General features: G+C 40.1%; 1 protein-coding gene across 1 annotated transcript in view; it reads left to right on the top strand.

Moving 5' to 3' along the window:
- Positions 1 to 16,397, top strand: part of spryd3 (SPRY domain containing 3) — a 51,054-nt gene extending 34,657 nt beyond the window's left edge. The window contains exons 8-11 of the mRNA XM_058642555.1: positions 159 to 216; positions 8,122 to 8,247; positions 8,788 to 8,939; positions 11,620 to 16,397. Coding sequence (XP_058498538.1) covers positions 159 to 216; positions 8,122 to 8,247; positions 8,788 to 8,939; positions 11,620 to 11,754 — 471 coding nt within the window. The 3' untranslated portion in view covers positions 11,755 to 16,397. The remainder of the gene's footprint in view (positions 1 to 158; positions 217 to 8,121; positions 8,248 to 8,787; positions 8,940 to 11,619) is intronic.
- The last annotated feature ends 133 nt before the right edge of the window (positions 16,398 to 16,530 follow it).

A 16,530-nucleotide genomic window follows, 5' to 3' on the forward strand; every position in this document is an offset into this window, starting at 1 on the left:
GTGAAATAAGTGAAGTAACCTAATTTAAGTAACCTAGTTTTTGAGTCAGGCTGAATCAGTTGAGACAGGCTCTTGTCTTTCTGCATCACAACACTAATCACATTGATCCCTATGAAACTGCATATTTGTGATGTGTGCATCAATTCATGTTTGTGCAGGACTACCCCAGGAACAGACACCCAGGATGGAGTAGAGGATCAGTCGCCTACCATGCAGGTGAGATTTCAGTCCTGTTCCTCTTTTCTCTCCTACTCTTTTTAGTCTATACTCAAGGGGGAGCATTTTGTCTATTTGGTTGCCACATGACTATCCTGTTCTGCGGCGACAGTGTGCACAGTACTCCACGTTATCAGGGTTAGGGTAACCCAGGCTCTCAGGCATGGACAATACTTAGACTTCCTCGTATTAGATGTTTCTTCTTTACTGGACCCATTCCACTTTGTTAACTAGGTGCTAACCTGCGGAATGGGGTGGTTGTTAGTGTGGCTAACCAATTACTTGTTAGCAAAGCTAAAAGGCGAAGAGTGTGGCCAGATAGCGAGATAAACAAGCACAGTGCTGAAACAAGCCTTGATAGAGACGCCCTGTATCGGGAGCTAGCTAACCTCCTGTGGACAGTTAAATTGGTTCTGCAGTAGTCAGTTTAAGTGAGGTTAAGTGCGATAAGGTTGAGTAAATGAGACTGCGCAGGATAGTTTACAGCCCCAGTGGTAGAGGAAGGTGGATCCCCTGCCTGCAACAATCTCATTGGCCTTGACATTAGTGTAAACCGACCAAAAATATGTATGCTTCCTCTAAAGCATCTTTCTACTGCTTTAGGATGTAAACATCACAGAGCACCGCCTCAGCTCTATGTGAAGGTGCCTCGCTCTGAGACAGAGATCATGGAGGTTGCAGACAGATCAAAAGAAAAAAGATAAACAGACGGTGACAGCATCAGAAAAGGGAGAAGGATTAAATCTCCATCCCTCTTGTGCTGTGGAAGTTTGGCGATCTAAATATCTCTCCAAGTGCTGAAAATAAAAAACAAGACAAAAAAACAAGTTTAGTCAAAAATATCTTTATCCCCCTATGATTCCACACACATATTCAGTCTTGCTTGTTTGTGACAACAAGCCTGTGAAAATTATCTGGACAGGCATCTGCACAAAACCCCTACAGCTACCATTCCAGGCCTCAGCATCCTTCCTTATCAGTGCTAAGAGATTATCTCACAAACACTGCTGTCATGATGTGAGAACAGCGGCAGCTACAGTAGGTAGGTGGTTGTTATTACATCATGCCAAGCTGCCATAAGCAGCCAAGTCTTTGTCTGACAATCCACTGTCATAGTCCAGATCCTGTCAGTCCTTATCTGAGCAAAGCAGTTAGGAGCTTGCTGGCTTTTATCACCATTATTTTGGTTTGAAGCGTCCTAATGTTAATCGCCTTCTCAGAGCTACTATTTCTGACAAATTTTAATTTTCCACCAGGAAGTGCATATGATTTAATTTCTCGAGGATGCTTCGTTATACACTTTCTTTCCATTTGACCTCCAAATCAGCTATCGAAACCCTCACATTCCATTCATTTTTTGAGTTGATCTTGATAGTCCTAAACGCCTTGGTCATTCCTTATATGTTGATAATAATAACAATTGATACTGTGTGTCCTGCTGGGGTCTGTGGATGATGATGGCTCATTGCTGAGTGACAGCCCAGACCAGTCATTCAGGGGGGCTCACCATGCCAGTCCCAGAGTTCTAGCACTGCGGTCTGCCTGGTTTGGCTGCCGTGTGCTGGACACCACAGAATGTGCACGCCCCAGCACAGCTCCCATTAATCTTATTTGTTAGAGACTAAAATGATGCATGTGGTTTTCCACGCTCTGTATATGAGGTTTGCCTGCCCGTGCTTGGGTTAATGTGCAGGCTCTGATCCAGCTACTTAAAATCAATAGCCAGGGCCTCCTCTTCATACCATATCTACCCTTGCCACTCCATTCATCTGAGATTTTCAATGAACAGCTGAGGAGCCTCAAGAATTAAATGCAGACGCTCTTTGACAGGATGATAAAAAAAATTAATGTATACACAGTATTATATACACAAGGCCGTATAACCACAGCAGAAATTGCTTTAAGAACGAATGACTTTAGCATTGTAACTGTGGTTTTCCTGTTTGGTGTGAGCCAAGAATGCTGAGAAAAGTGCTTCTTTGACACGTGGTAGCCCTGTTTATTGACCTTTATGGTTAGTTTTTTCTATTTCACCTCAATATCTAAAAGGAAAAATATCTGCCTGGATACTCTTGGCAGGACTTCATCTTATATAGAGTGCTGAAATGCATATTATCATTATGACATATGCTGTTCGTGAATTTGCTTTAAATTAGTTATATCAGTTAGTTATATATATTAGTTATATTACACAGTCTTAAGGCACGTACATAAATTGCATCGTGATCATCTTATTTATATCTTGCTTGATTATTATTATTGCTTAAGTTCTTTTGCTGTCACCTTTATTCATGGTACATTGTTCTGGGCACGCGACCAGTATCGACTTGGAACACAAGTAATGTGTATTGCTTGTAAGGTTGTTATTTTACTCCAGATTTATTTCTGTTATATACACAAATTACCTGCCAACCCTTTCGCTGCTCATTTGTGTAGCTTGTATAGTTTGAGAGTTGACTGGTTTTACCACCAATGTTTATATTGGGAGCTGGCCCAGTGTGGACCTCCATTCTGAGTGTTGGCTCACGTTGGCTCCACAAGTTAATGGACTGAGGCATTGTGGGCCCCTGTAGGTCGCGCGGGCCCTATCAGAAGCAAATAGCCATTCAACCATTGAGTGCCCCTCAGCAAGCTTCATTAACTCTCTAAACCCCTCCCCCCCATCAGTGAATTACACGTGCTATGACTCAACACCCGCAGCTGAAGGTTGTGCCCTATCACCAGTGCCACCATCCATCCCTCACCACCAACCCAACCCAAGATAATAGGGCTCAGTCTAACTTCTGTGTTGTACAGTATATCTCTGACAGGGTCTAATCTGATTCCAGCTCAAGTTCTGCAAAAACAATTATTCAATGTTCTACAGAGTGATATGATAATATCATCTTACCTAATGGGACAAAAATGATTTTTGATAATGCTGTTGCTGCAACACTTGAAGGCACAAAAAGATTCATGGCAAAGTGCTTTACAGCCAGAACAAAGGCCATGTTTATCCATGCTGTGGCTGTAACCGCATACCTAAAGGAATCAGGGCATTTGGGATTATGGTTTTGGATATTTATTGTCGAAAGCGTATTGTTGAGAAGAACGTTTGATTGTTTTTAAATCAAATTCTTAACTTGAAATAATGTCTGTATTTATAAAGTGGAGTGTGTCTTGCGCAGGGACACATTAATATGTAGACTAGCAGAGCCAGGAATCCAACCCTCAAACTTCCGGTTGAATAGCAACTTTACCACTAAACCGTATTGCATTTAGTTAATTGTACAGGTTGCAATTCCAGCTACATGTTATGCAGTGCTTCTGACCCATGGTTTATACTTTATTTTATTAAGGGTAATATATTTCTCAAGTGTTCATCCTTGTATTATAATATAGAGCAGCGCTTCCCAAATCTTTTTTGTTATTATGCCTTTGCACTTGGTGAGAGCCAAGATTGTAAATCTGTCTGATCTTTCTGCCTGTTTATCCTTTCTTCATAACACCTCATCATCAAAGTTGGTACAAACAGTTGGACTTGAGAATGAACTGATTAGATTTAGGTGGTCAAACTGAAGGTCACATTTTTCAATCATTTTACAATCAAAATGTTTGCCTTGTGACCATAATATCTCATGAACTCCTCCAGGTACTCCCTTCAGATCTGGTGCAAACACTCACTTGGATTAATATATACATTTGTTAGAATCTGGTGGTCAAAGGTCAAAGTTGCTGTGACCTCACAATTCCCTTTTTTTTTTGTAGACAAAAAAAATCATAAGCAAACTTATATATCTTGGTATTTTACCCCAACCCACCAAGAGGAGCATGTTTTAACAAGTCTGACTGTAGATGTGTCCACTGTCGGTGCGTGTGTGTACTTGTTGTCTATATGTTTATGTCTTTGTGAGATCAAAACATGTACAAACCTATCTTTGTGATCTTTGTGGAGACATTTTGACCTGGTTCCCCACAATTTTAAAGGGTTTTTTCAGGTTTAAGATCTGGTTGTAGGGTTATGGTTTGAATTGGGTTTAGGTTAGGGTTATGGTAAGGGACTAAAAAAACCATTATGTCAATGATGTGTCCTCACTAAGATACAAAAACAATACACATACAGTGTGTTTAAGTGACAGCGAGCAAGAGAAAAAGTAGTCAGGAGAAGTTGATTGAACTAAAGCTCATTCTCCTGCACTTCATTCTGAAGTGGGACTAACTACAGTCTATGGGTGTATTGTTTGTGTATGTAATAGCTCGGGCCTCAGTGGCTAAGTAGCCTAGGAAGCAAAGTACATTATAATGTATGTAATATATCAACAGGTCAACACTTAGTAGATGGAACCTGTGCAGTCTCACATATGGGTTTGAAATCAAAGAAGCAAATATTGTGTTTTAATTTTTTATGTTTTAGGAGTCTGTGAAGTCATTGTTCCCTGGGCAGGGAAGCCCAGTCTTTTCCAGACAAACGCTCACATTACGAGAAAACCTGTTTTCTTATTCCCAGCTGGTCTCGGTCCACAGCCAGATTCCTTTAGCTGCTCAGGAGCCACAGAGCCTCTTGCCCTCTCCTCTTGTGGGCCCAGCTCCAAACTCTCAGATCAGATCCAATTTTCACCCTCTTGATGAACCTTAAATCCAGCACCTGGTGGCACTCACAGTCACTGTTTTACTTACAGGCATCTGCCTCACTGCTATCTTTTTTACATGAACGCTGTCAACAGGTTGCCGTTCCATCACTAGCGTCGGAGCCAAATCCTGGTCAACACCTCCAAGCTAATTTTAAATTCTCTGGTCTCCAAAACAAATTTTAACTTTTTCTACCCCATCCTTGCTCCAAATTGAGCCTGTTTCCTGCATATCGATTTCCACCCTTTTTAGTACCAATGAACACTTAAAAAAGAAACTGAATCTATTATTGTATGCTCAGAAACAAAAATAGCCGCACACAGCTGCCTGCCAAAATCAATTCTGCTCAAACTGACTCAGACAGGATTGTTTAACCATTTACCATGCACAACATTATTAATTCATTACTACAAGTAATGAATGTTAACAACATTAACCTCTATCAACGGCAGATATAGAACTTGAGTTCAGACACAAACTTACTTTGCATTCTCTATCAGTCTTTGATTTGATGAAAATCTGTCATGTGAAGCAAAGTTTCTTTCATTATTTTAAAAGTGCAGTCATCACTTTCATGGAATCCTCAACCACATAAACAACAAACTCCCCTAATATGTTAATTGCTGTAAAATGTGCACATTGTGTTAAATAGTTTGTTACATTGATAATAAAATGGACACCAGCTAAATTCAGATAACATATGACACTGTATTCCCTTTTTCCCACAATGAAAGCAGTTGTTTAATGTCTTCTGCGGCTCTTCAGGGAGCCTTTAAAAAAATTGTGATCAAATCTACACAATTTGACCAATACCAGTGAATAAAGTCCAGGTATGTAGGCATCTGCCACCCAGATTGTCTCGTGGTTAGAGTGGTCACCTCTGGAGTGGGAGGTCAGCAGTTCCAACCTTGACCTTGTCACCAAAGATGTAATATATAGCCTTTCTGGTTACTGCTTGACATCAAGGGAGGTGTGGGGGAGGACAAATACTCACTCTGTGCTTCGGAAATTGGAGATAAACTCTAGCAGGATATTCCTTCATGGAGTGAATTACCTTGTAATATTACCAACTACCATGTGCTGTTTACTGAACCTGAACCTGTGGCATCCATTCTTTTTTAAATGTAGTCTTGTGAGTTTCAAAATGTAGGGAAGTGCAATAGTAAATTACTACAATGTATTTTTAAATGTTTCTTTTTTTCTTTTTTTTTAGGTCCACACTGAGTTTTGATACAGATCTTAGCCCTAAGATACTTAAATTACTGTGAAATATAAAACTGATAAAAGCAGAGCAGCAACAAAACAGAATATCTTTGTTTAAAATGTATACATTAAGTTACTTAACTTACGCGTAAGTTAAGGCATGTTTACAGACAACTTGTAATTAAAAGTCACAGTGAAAGGCATGTTTCAAACTAAGTCAGTTAATCCCTAAACACAATGTGAATAAATATTAAAACTGCTCCAGTGGCTTGTTGCTCTAGTGAACATCTCTCCAACCCCAGCCTTTAATTTTCATGTCTCGGTCAACCGGCTCCATCCGTAGGCGCAAACCTGGACTTCCACAATCCAGCCCACCTCCAGCGTCTGACCATGTCACTGTCCAGAGACCTGGTTTCGCTATTTTTAGCCATGCTGCGCCTGTGGTGGCGTGGCTCCACTGTTTGCCCAGTGTGTGGTGTTGCGACAAGGGCCCGCATGGGAGCCGTAATGATACAGTGTCTCCATCTCCCTCCCGGTTCTCAGATAGAGATTGTTTAAACAGTATCCTGAGCCAGGGACGGGTCCCATGACAACTCCATAAATATTTACCAGCAGCAGCCACGCCGCTTTGCTTGAAGAGAGCTCATCTGCAGGCTACCTCTGCAATGTTTTTCTTTTTCCATTGTTGTCTCATGTGACTGTAATATGTGTTTTGATGATTTCCTTTGGATACTGTAGATGTCTTAGGATGAGAAATGTTTTCACGAAGGCTGTTTACACCTTTACATATCATCATCATCATCATCATCATCATCATCATCTGACTGGAATGTCAGGATGTCCTGTATGTTAGTGCGACATTGCATGTACACATGTTGGACAATGTGGTGAACAAATCAGTTGTCTTGCTACTTGATGTTAATGAGAGAAATAACAGGACATAATTTACCCCACATCGAATCAAGTCTCCTGAAAAAATTAAGTGTTAAACTCCACTCACAACTCCACTTTAATCTAAAAGTGATTCTTGTTGGATCAAGCTACAGAAGGCTGTTCAGTCCTTTTATGTGCACTTTAAATCAGCCCTTTCACTGATCTGTTTCTCAAAAGTCATTTGCATTTCTGGCACGCAGGTCGCAATTAGTGCCTACGTGCTTTTTAACAAATGAACCTCACTTGCCGACAGGTTCAAGTGGGAGTCCTCTCCAATCCTGTCATGGGTCCTGAATTTGTTTTTTTCTTTTAATTAGCTGAGCATGTCAAAGTCAGACTCAGTGCTTTGCACGTTGCAGCTTGCATGTTGCAGATTTTGTGAAATTGGCATCAGTCCTGCAGCAAATAGGCAGTGAAGGAATTAGTCATGAAAAATGATAATAAATAAATCATTTTATGACACCACCTAGTCCAGATCACATTAATCAAATTCATTATGTCATTAGAAAAGAGTTTTAAGGTTTTGAGAAAGATGTTAATGACAATAATTATTAGTTATATTAACTTGGATGAATGTAGCACATTTTACTGTACCGAAAAGTATGAATAAGGAGTACATGTAAGGAAAAAAAAAAAAATAATAATAAAACCAACGAACAACAGAGAGTAATGCATGTAATAGCAATAAGGTGTTGTGTCTCAAAGTGTGTTTGCACAGTGCCTCATATTCTGAACCTTTGTTATATTGGTATTGAAGGAAATAGTTTCACAATATATGTTGTTATTGAATTATTCCCCAGCCCTAGCTGTGAGAGTGTTTCATAGGGTGGGGTGGCCACATTGAATGCCTTGACACCTAACCTGCACTGGCTGGTGTGGGTGATGGTAGGCAGAACTGTGTATGAAGACTGTAGTTTCAAGGTCGTGGTGTAGGGCTGGAGGAGATTAGATAGGTGCCGTGGGAGTGGAGAATGGAGGAGTTTATAGTAAAGGTGAAAATTATGCTGGACTTGGGCCATGTCATCCCTACTGGCTGATATGATTGGTAAACAGGTATTAAATGCTCTCAACTCTCAACTCACAGATGAACTGTGATGCTCAATTGCTCTCTGAAGTGATATTAATAAATCGCTGCCCTTATGTCTCACTCCTCTCAAACAGATGATGGGAAGATCTTTCACGGCAGCGGAGTTGGCCATGCATTTGGTCCCCGCTGTTTCAAAGGTGACATCATGGGCTGCGGCATCATGTTCCCACGAGACTACATCCTGGATGGAGAGGGCTCAGGTGGAAGAATAACACTGTCACTCATTGTCATCAAGTGGTTGACATGTCCGTCATGTTTGCTGTTAACCCTAATTGTTTGTGGTTTAACATAAGACAGTTGCAGCCGCACTGGGTTTTTACAGAGGTTCATTGTGTTGGAAAGAAACTGGATATCGACCAAAGTCCCCCGCACAGTAAACTGAGCAGTCACTTTAAGATTAAATTCTTAACCCCCTTCCTTTCCATGAGAGACAAATATAAACGTTCCTGCTCTTGCATGGTTCCAGTACATCAGTTTCTAATTTAGCAAACATCTCATAACAGTTCATAAGCATTGTTCAATTTAAATTCACAGACAGCACATGACGGAAACTGACGTAATAGAACCTTATTAGGGCCCTCTAACAGCACAACACATCCCATTTTGTGGCTTTAATGAACATGTTTTACTGTGTTGACTCTGCACTGTATGACCTGGCCTGGAATTTTATTATCACTTCTGGGCCATGCTCTCTTGAATGCCTTTTCTCAAACACCCTGCGCTCTGTTTTTTGTCCTCAGGTGACATGGACGACTGGGATAGGCTGCAGGTCCATCAAGGTCAAGCAGGCGTCCAGAACATTCTGTACCTTAAAGAAGAAGAGGAGGAAGAGGAGGAGGAGGAGGAAGATGGGGAAGAAGTAGAGCAAGGACAGGAGGGAAGGAGGGTCACGGTGAGGAATACTAACCCTCTGTTGATTGTTCCTGTACATAAATGTAAATGTTATAGCATGCATGACCACTTTGCGCACATCCAGTCGACATAGTGCAACATTACTGTAAGTATTTTATGTTCACATACCATAATTAAGATTTGGTCTCCACTAGTTAGTATTTGGATTTTTTGCGAAAGGAATTCCTCATAGGAAAACATTGCATCATTGTAAGTGTGAGCCTTTAAGCCACAGACACATTCTTACATCCTGCTTTTACACTGTCTACATCTCAAAGTCAAGTCAGGCCAGCCGTCCTCAACTCACTGTGCTTTACAGTACAATCTCAATAAAAAACATTGAACCAAATTGCCAAACATGAAAGACATAAACAAAAAACAGAATTATGCACACACATTTACCCCCTTTACATTTTTAATAATAAAAATACGTAACCAAAAGCCTGAAAGAAAAGTTTTAGGTTTACTTTTGAAGACAAATAGATTTGCAGCTGATCTTTGCTCATCAAGCAGCTTATACCAGTGAACAGCACCATAATGACTAAATGCAAATAGCTAAAGTATTATGAAATGCTACTTCGTTTACATCGTATCAAATCCACGCTTTTAGTGTGACAATGTTTTCAAGGGTGAATAGCTCGCTGACACTCATTCAGGTGGAGAGTGTCACATGAAGTGTTTCGTACCATAAACCATGGTAGTTGATAACAATATTATGATAACAATATTATTGAACCATTTTAGATTTCTTTTCCCACATATATTATACTGTACTGTATCTGGAAACAACAGAAGTGTAAAACTCCAGAGTTGATATATTTGTAAACTCAGCACTGTAACATATTGATTTTAATGCTGAGCCTGTGCTGCTAACATCACTGCGCACTATGGATTTTTATTTAAAACTAAGACATGTTCAGTGTGAACATCAGCTCAAACATAGAATGAATGAACTTTTAAAACTGCATTGTTTACACCCGTGTATACCAGCTAGCTCTTCTCCTTTACTACTTTTCTATGTGTCTTGGCACATCTGTCGATCAGTGGAAAAGTGCCTCTTTTTATGTGTGTGTGTGTGTGTGTGTGTGTGTGTGTTGCACAAGAACAACCAAACAGATCCACCTGTAAAAACATTATGCCTTACTTGCATTCAAAAACCCCATTGGGCACAGTTAACGCATATTAAAACTTCCCTTTTTGGGCAGTACACAGCAGGATTACTGCAATTATTTTACATGACTTATACGAGCAGAAACCTCCAAGACCTGTTTCATAATGAATACTTTCATATTCTTCTGTAAAATGGCTCTTGTGGGAGACATTATATACTCCGGTATATATGCCTCACACACACCCAATCAACACTACAACTTGCTGTGAGGTGTAGAATATTTTTCCTCCCATAATAAACTCTAGGACTATTTCCGATTGGTCCCAAATTCACCTTACAGTGTTACACTCGGTGTCCGTAAGACCCAGGGCTGGGTATTTCTAATGATTTCCTGATATGATACACATCACGGTACAGAGGCTACAATACGATACATATTGAGATACAGTTATTTTGAATAATGATCATGTCCTCCACAAAATGTCCTGCAGCTGCTTTATAAACCTTTAAGGGTAATGGACATGTTTGAGATATGCACGGCATCATATCAATTGACCTCTACTGCCATCCACAGGTTTTAGTCCACACTGCACTTAAGGAGATGTTTACATCTCAAAACTACCATCACAGCATTTGTTGCATATCACTAGTCTTTACTTTATCCATTTTTAGCACATGGTATCTTAAATTCTGCACTGTTACCCGAGTCTGCAGTTAATGTTGTCATTATGACTTTAACTTCACTTATGGATGCTGGGTGAATTTGTGAATCTCTGCAGTTTTGCAAGCAGTGGCCAACTGGTTCAGTTAGCGGGTGTGCGCACACACAATACTCAAACCCTAGCTGTTGAGAATAGAATAGTCAGAATTATAATCCAGGGATTTGTCAATATTTGTTCAACAGGACAAATTACCCTCAATGCACTGCTTCACAACATTGCAGACGCCTTTATGGACACAACTGCACGTGTCTGAGGGTGGTCAGGGTTGCCCTGTGTGCGTGCATGTGTGTGTGTGTGGCTGCCACACTACTGGTGCTGTTCGACCTCATGATGCCAGTTGCAGTTTCACTCACTCCTTCATCTGTAATTGAATAGCCGTTAAGCCTTTCTCTTTAGAGTGGGTGGCACAGTAAATGTTTGATATGTGACTCAGGCTGATTTATCGAAGACACACACTTCACAGTACTTCACAAGCTTGTTTTTTGTGTGTTGGTATTTGTTTTCAGACTTGGAAAGAAGCCCTCGGTATTAGCATTGAAAAGCTTGTTCATGTTCTTTTGAGAACAGCTGGATAATGTTTGATCGCTCTCCGATTTAGTAGAGACATGTTCTGTAAACATTAACTTTTTTTCTCACAAGAACACAGACGTTACACTGTCACCTATTTGTTTAACAATATTTTCTCACCGAGGCACACCGTGTTCTCTGAAATGAAGTTTGTATAAGTATCAGTTCTTATGAAATACTTTTTTTTATGACTCTTTGCTCTCCATCGCGAGATTTATCGTCACTGAAAGGGTTGTGCTCATGTCTTTCTAACCCATTCGCTCCCCCCTGTGGTCCTGCAGGTGTTCTTCACAAGGAATGGGAAGCTGATGGGTAGGAGGGCGATGGCGGTTCCTCCCAGTGGCCTATACCCTACTGTCGGGATGCTGAGCAGTGGTGAGAAGGTGAAGGTGGATTTGCATCCCCTCAGTGGATGACCTAAGAGTCTAGACCGGACCTGTGATGATGACCAGCTGGCTGCGCTGAAGAGCTCACCCACGGTAGCCTAGCATGCTGCTAACACTCGCCAGAACACACTCAGTTCAGCTGCACTCACACATGCACATCGCCGCTGTCTCCTCCCCCTGACACTGCCCCAGCTTTTATTTATAAGACTTGTAAATTTCACAATCACAAACAGAAACACAACCAAATCCACCTCCTGGTTGTAAAGTAGCAGTAAGGGATCCTGCGTGGTGTGCACTGTGCAAAGTACAGGGAGTAGATGTCTCCTGGGAGATATTTAACTTAACTCTATGCAATCTGTACTGCAATCATCCTCTCATCTAACCTCTTCCTGCATTCAGCACGTCTCTGAAACACTGAGCTGTTAAATCCTCCTCATGAGGTCTGGCACACTTCTTTTATTTTGTTTGTCACGACCCCAAGCAAAGCAGAGTGAGGCCAACAGCTGTGCCGAGTCAGAGCTTGTTGGCATTAGATCCTCCCGCCCTCTCTTTCTCTCTCTTTCTCTCCCTCCGTCTCTCTCCCTGGGTGCTCTCTTGGGGTGAGGCTGCCCTCCTGTGAGTAATCAGGGACCTGCTGTTGCCCCACCTCGCTCTCTGCTCTCCTCGAGCCTGCTGGAGGTGAACAGTGAATCGTTTTTAGTGGGTTCATAGTGGCTCTGACTGTTGCAGAGGATTACTAGAGATTTGGTAATCACAACAGACTTTAAATTCTGTTCCTGAGCAGCATCAGACCAGACAACTCCTCAGAGTGGATAATAGTTTTGTGAGTATTTTAATAGGCTACATTCAGATTACCAGGCTGGAGTGACTGAAGATCTGAACTTTTCAGACCTGGACACTGAAATTTCATTATCAGTTCTGATCAAATCAGCTGTGTCACTTCAGTATGTTATCCTAGATAGATACATATCCTGATATGACATGAGTGCGAACAGTCATAACAGAATCAATGCATTTTATTTTTTTTGCCTATATGCACTTGCTGAGTATTGTTTTCTTTGACCACACACATAGGACACTGTAGGAGAGTGTCCTTGCTGAATCTCATCCTTAAATTTGCTGCAATAGCTTCCGTTCCTGAATTTACCTAAGAGGATAAATACAAGTATGTCTTATCATATCTCCCTCTTCAAAGCTGAGTGGTCTCACAGATATTACATTTTCTGTTGCTGTTGAAGACACCTACAAAGAGGTATTTGTGCACATATGAACCACTCGAGAGGGCAGTCAGGTTCAGTCCGTCAAATCTGGTCTTAAATCTATCCGATTTTACTCAGATTTGGACAGTGTGGTTAGGTAATCTGAACGAAGCCTTAGTTTTATGTTGGTTCCAGGTTAAATGAGCAGGTCAGTTTCGTTTCCTTCAAGGACTCGAAACACAAAAGCAAAATGATTCACATTTTACTTAATCCTCCACGTCAAAGTTTCAAACTAAGTGTTTAGTATTTGCACTTGGTCAACATGGAGTAGAGGCCTGGCGGCCTTGCAAAGGAAGGCTTGCACACAGTCCAGTATAATACAATCCATTGTAAAAGAAACAAATTAGAGCCATAAAAATAATAAACTCTGAAAGTAAAATGTACCTTTGCAAACCTCACACGCAGCTGTCAGGGCTATTTGAATTGGATTGTGTCATACTGTGATGTGCTGTGCTTTTATTTTGACATTTCCTTCTCGATCTGTGTAGGTGCATGTCTCTCCTCTATGTGGAGGATTACTTTCCAATTTAAAATTTTCTCTTTTTCATTAACTTAGAATCCTGTGATTTATGTTTTTGTTTTTAGAGACGGAAAGAACCTGCTCAGAATAATTTGTTGCTCTTACATTCAGAGAGAAATCCTCCTCTTTGTGCTACCAATATGTGACATAGAATTAACTGCTGGATGTTTTTTTCTGTTTGATATAGAGACAATGATAATTATTTGCTGAGGTTTTGCGAAAAAAGAAAATGTGAATATGTTAATGTGCGTCCACCAGTGCTCTGCAAAGTGTTTGTGTTTTATGCAGCACACGTAGCAGCAGCAGCAGCAGCAGAGGCCTGTTTCATAAAGAGAGAACAGTGAGGTTGTCCAGATATCTGTCAGTTTTAACTCAGGTTTTATAGAATCACAAAGCTGGCTGACTTTTAATCACGGTCAATCAAACGTCTAACCGATGATAAATGGAGCAGAACCAGGTCAAAGCAGTCTGATTACTGGCAAATCAAATCACTGGGAAACACTCATCACTCCTTCACACTCCAAACATGGAGGTTACAGTCGTTACAAATTATTAAAAACAACAAGGTCGTTTTTGTGTTATTGTAGGAGGATTATTCATGATCTAAGTTCATTTGAGGAATGTTTTTCTATGTTGAAAAATAGTTGAAACAATGGACCGTTTATCAAAGGTGGAGTCAGTTTCTGTCAGTCCGTCAAGTCGTTCATTTCTACATGTGGTGTTTTAACACACAGTTCTCCTAACACAGGAGAATTTGTTTATCACCCACAGTCTGATGAGTCACAAGTACAACATTTCTGCATTACTGACGTCATCAAGAATTTATATCTGTTCATTCTACCTCAGGACGTTGTCACAAGGTCGGTGGTTCAGTCTCTGTTTTTTTTCTCTGTCAGTGTCGATGACAAAGACACTTGACATCAGCTGTTCCCAGTGTTCAGGCCCATGCTTTATATTGTGCTTCACTCATCACACTGTGTATGAACAGGTGAAAAATTATTTGCAGCTCTAAAATATTCCTGTACATTATTAATAGAACGAGTCTGCTCCCCTTTTTCTAGTTGAGTGTTTTGTCTTCTAAATGAGGAAAATCACATCTTACTCTTGCAGTAACCTTATCTCTTATCAAATTTAGCCATAATCTCATATCCTAATCGGTGCTCCTCTCTCTCTCTCTCTCCACTTCTGCGCTCACTACGGTTTTTAAACTCATGTTTCATGCAAATATTTTAAAGCAGCAAAAGTAAGAACAAATCAAGTCTGTGGCATTCTCTTAATTTACGTGTATTTTAACTTTTCTGACAACGTAATGTAAAAGTGATGAGTCATGAGTAGTTTGGTCCTGATGTAGAAATCATGAAAACACGTGTGCTTTTCTCCAGCATGTTCAAACATGACCCTGAAATTAAGTTTCAAAAAGTATAAACTATATATATGTATATTTATGTATATATATGTATATTATATGTATGTATATGTATATATTTATATATATACGTATATATGTATATGTTTATATACATATATACAAACATACATTTTATGTATAAATGTGTATATGTACGATTGTGCATGAATATAATCACATAAATCTACATTAATTTATTTACATAGTATATGAGGATGAATGTGAATAGCTGACTGCCTCGATTTTCTCCTGTAAACTTGTGTAAAAAAAGAGAGAGATTTAATTACCATTAAGCAAAAAATATTCTTGCAGTACGTCCGTCGCCTTTAGTTTCTCCTTGCATCATTTCTTCTTGTCAAATCCTGGTGCCTACATTACCCACAATGCAAATCAGTGGCCAGTTATTCATGTGGAGATTTGGGTGTAGTCTTTTAACGTTACTGGATCGGTAAATCGCTTACCCAGGTTCACTGGTGTTTGGTGCGGTTAAACCGACTCTAAAGTCTAGTGGATCGGTAAATAACGGTTACCCAGGGTTACTGGTGGTGGGTGTGGTTAAACAGGTCAGACTTCAGTTGATTCTCCTTCATGACGCAGGCCTCAGAGCGGAATGCGGAAAGTGTGCAGTAGGGGAATGGCAAATTATTGTCAGGTTTGTTGTGTTCGTGGGAGCTGGTTTCCACACAAATCATTCTGATAAATGATTTTCTCTTTTCTTGTGTTAAAGGGAATGATATCACCAATATTATATAGATATATATATATGTATCAGTTAACCAAAAGTTTAACCAAATCACGTTTTTTTTCCCTGCGTCTTCACAATTCTATCTGTCTGTTACATCATCATCAGAAGCAGCAGCTGTGTAACTTGAATGCACATTCCTCTGTACCTACCAGTGAGGTGCAAACAGCAGGTTTTTGTATGGTTTCTGGCATGTTGACAGACAAACTGCACCACTTCTACACGCTAGAGACATAACACGCTGTAAAGTTACGACACAGGGTTTAACTATTAAATCACATATCTGCTGGAGGGTTGTATGTTTAGTTTGTAGCTGTTTGTTGTGCATTTGTTTCAGAGCCATCGATGGGCATGTAAAGATATATGTACATCTGTCTGTTGTTGTTCTCCTGCAGGGCTGCATAAGAGACTTGCATTAAAGGCTGTTCAAGCCTGAAACTGTAAAAAAAAAAAATGAAGCTAGACTGTGCAAAGATATTAATGTGACACCGATGTGGACATTGAAGCCACATCTAAGTTCAGGGTATTTAAGTTACTTATATTTAAGTTTACTATGAATCTCAGTTTACAGAGGTTTTCCACCTTTCAACCAAATTGAGCAAAATCAGTTTAAAAATCTTTGTAGCATCTCTAAACTTACTCAGTCCTGTAGTAACTAGTAATAATGATCCCTCGCCTTGTTGATGTTGCACTATGAAAGCCTCCTTTAGTATGTTTGATCACCAATAAATGTTTCAGCAATGTAATAAAGGTGTGCATTGTTTTAATTTTGTCTTAAGTGAATTTGGTTTCAAAGTCTGATCACTTAGTTGTGAAATATGATTTTCATTTACAAATGTACAAAAGTTCACACATATGACCATGGTGTGTGTGTGTG

Source organism: Solea solea, chromosome 11, assembly GCF_958295425.1.
Source record: "Solea solea chromosome 11, fSolSol10.1, whole genome shotgun sequence".
Taxonomy (NCBI): domain Eukaryota; kingdom Metazoa; phylum Chordata; class Actinopteri; order Pleuronectiformes; family Soleidae; genus Solea; species Solea solea.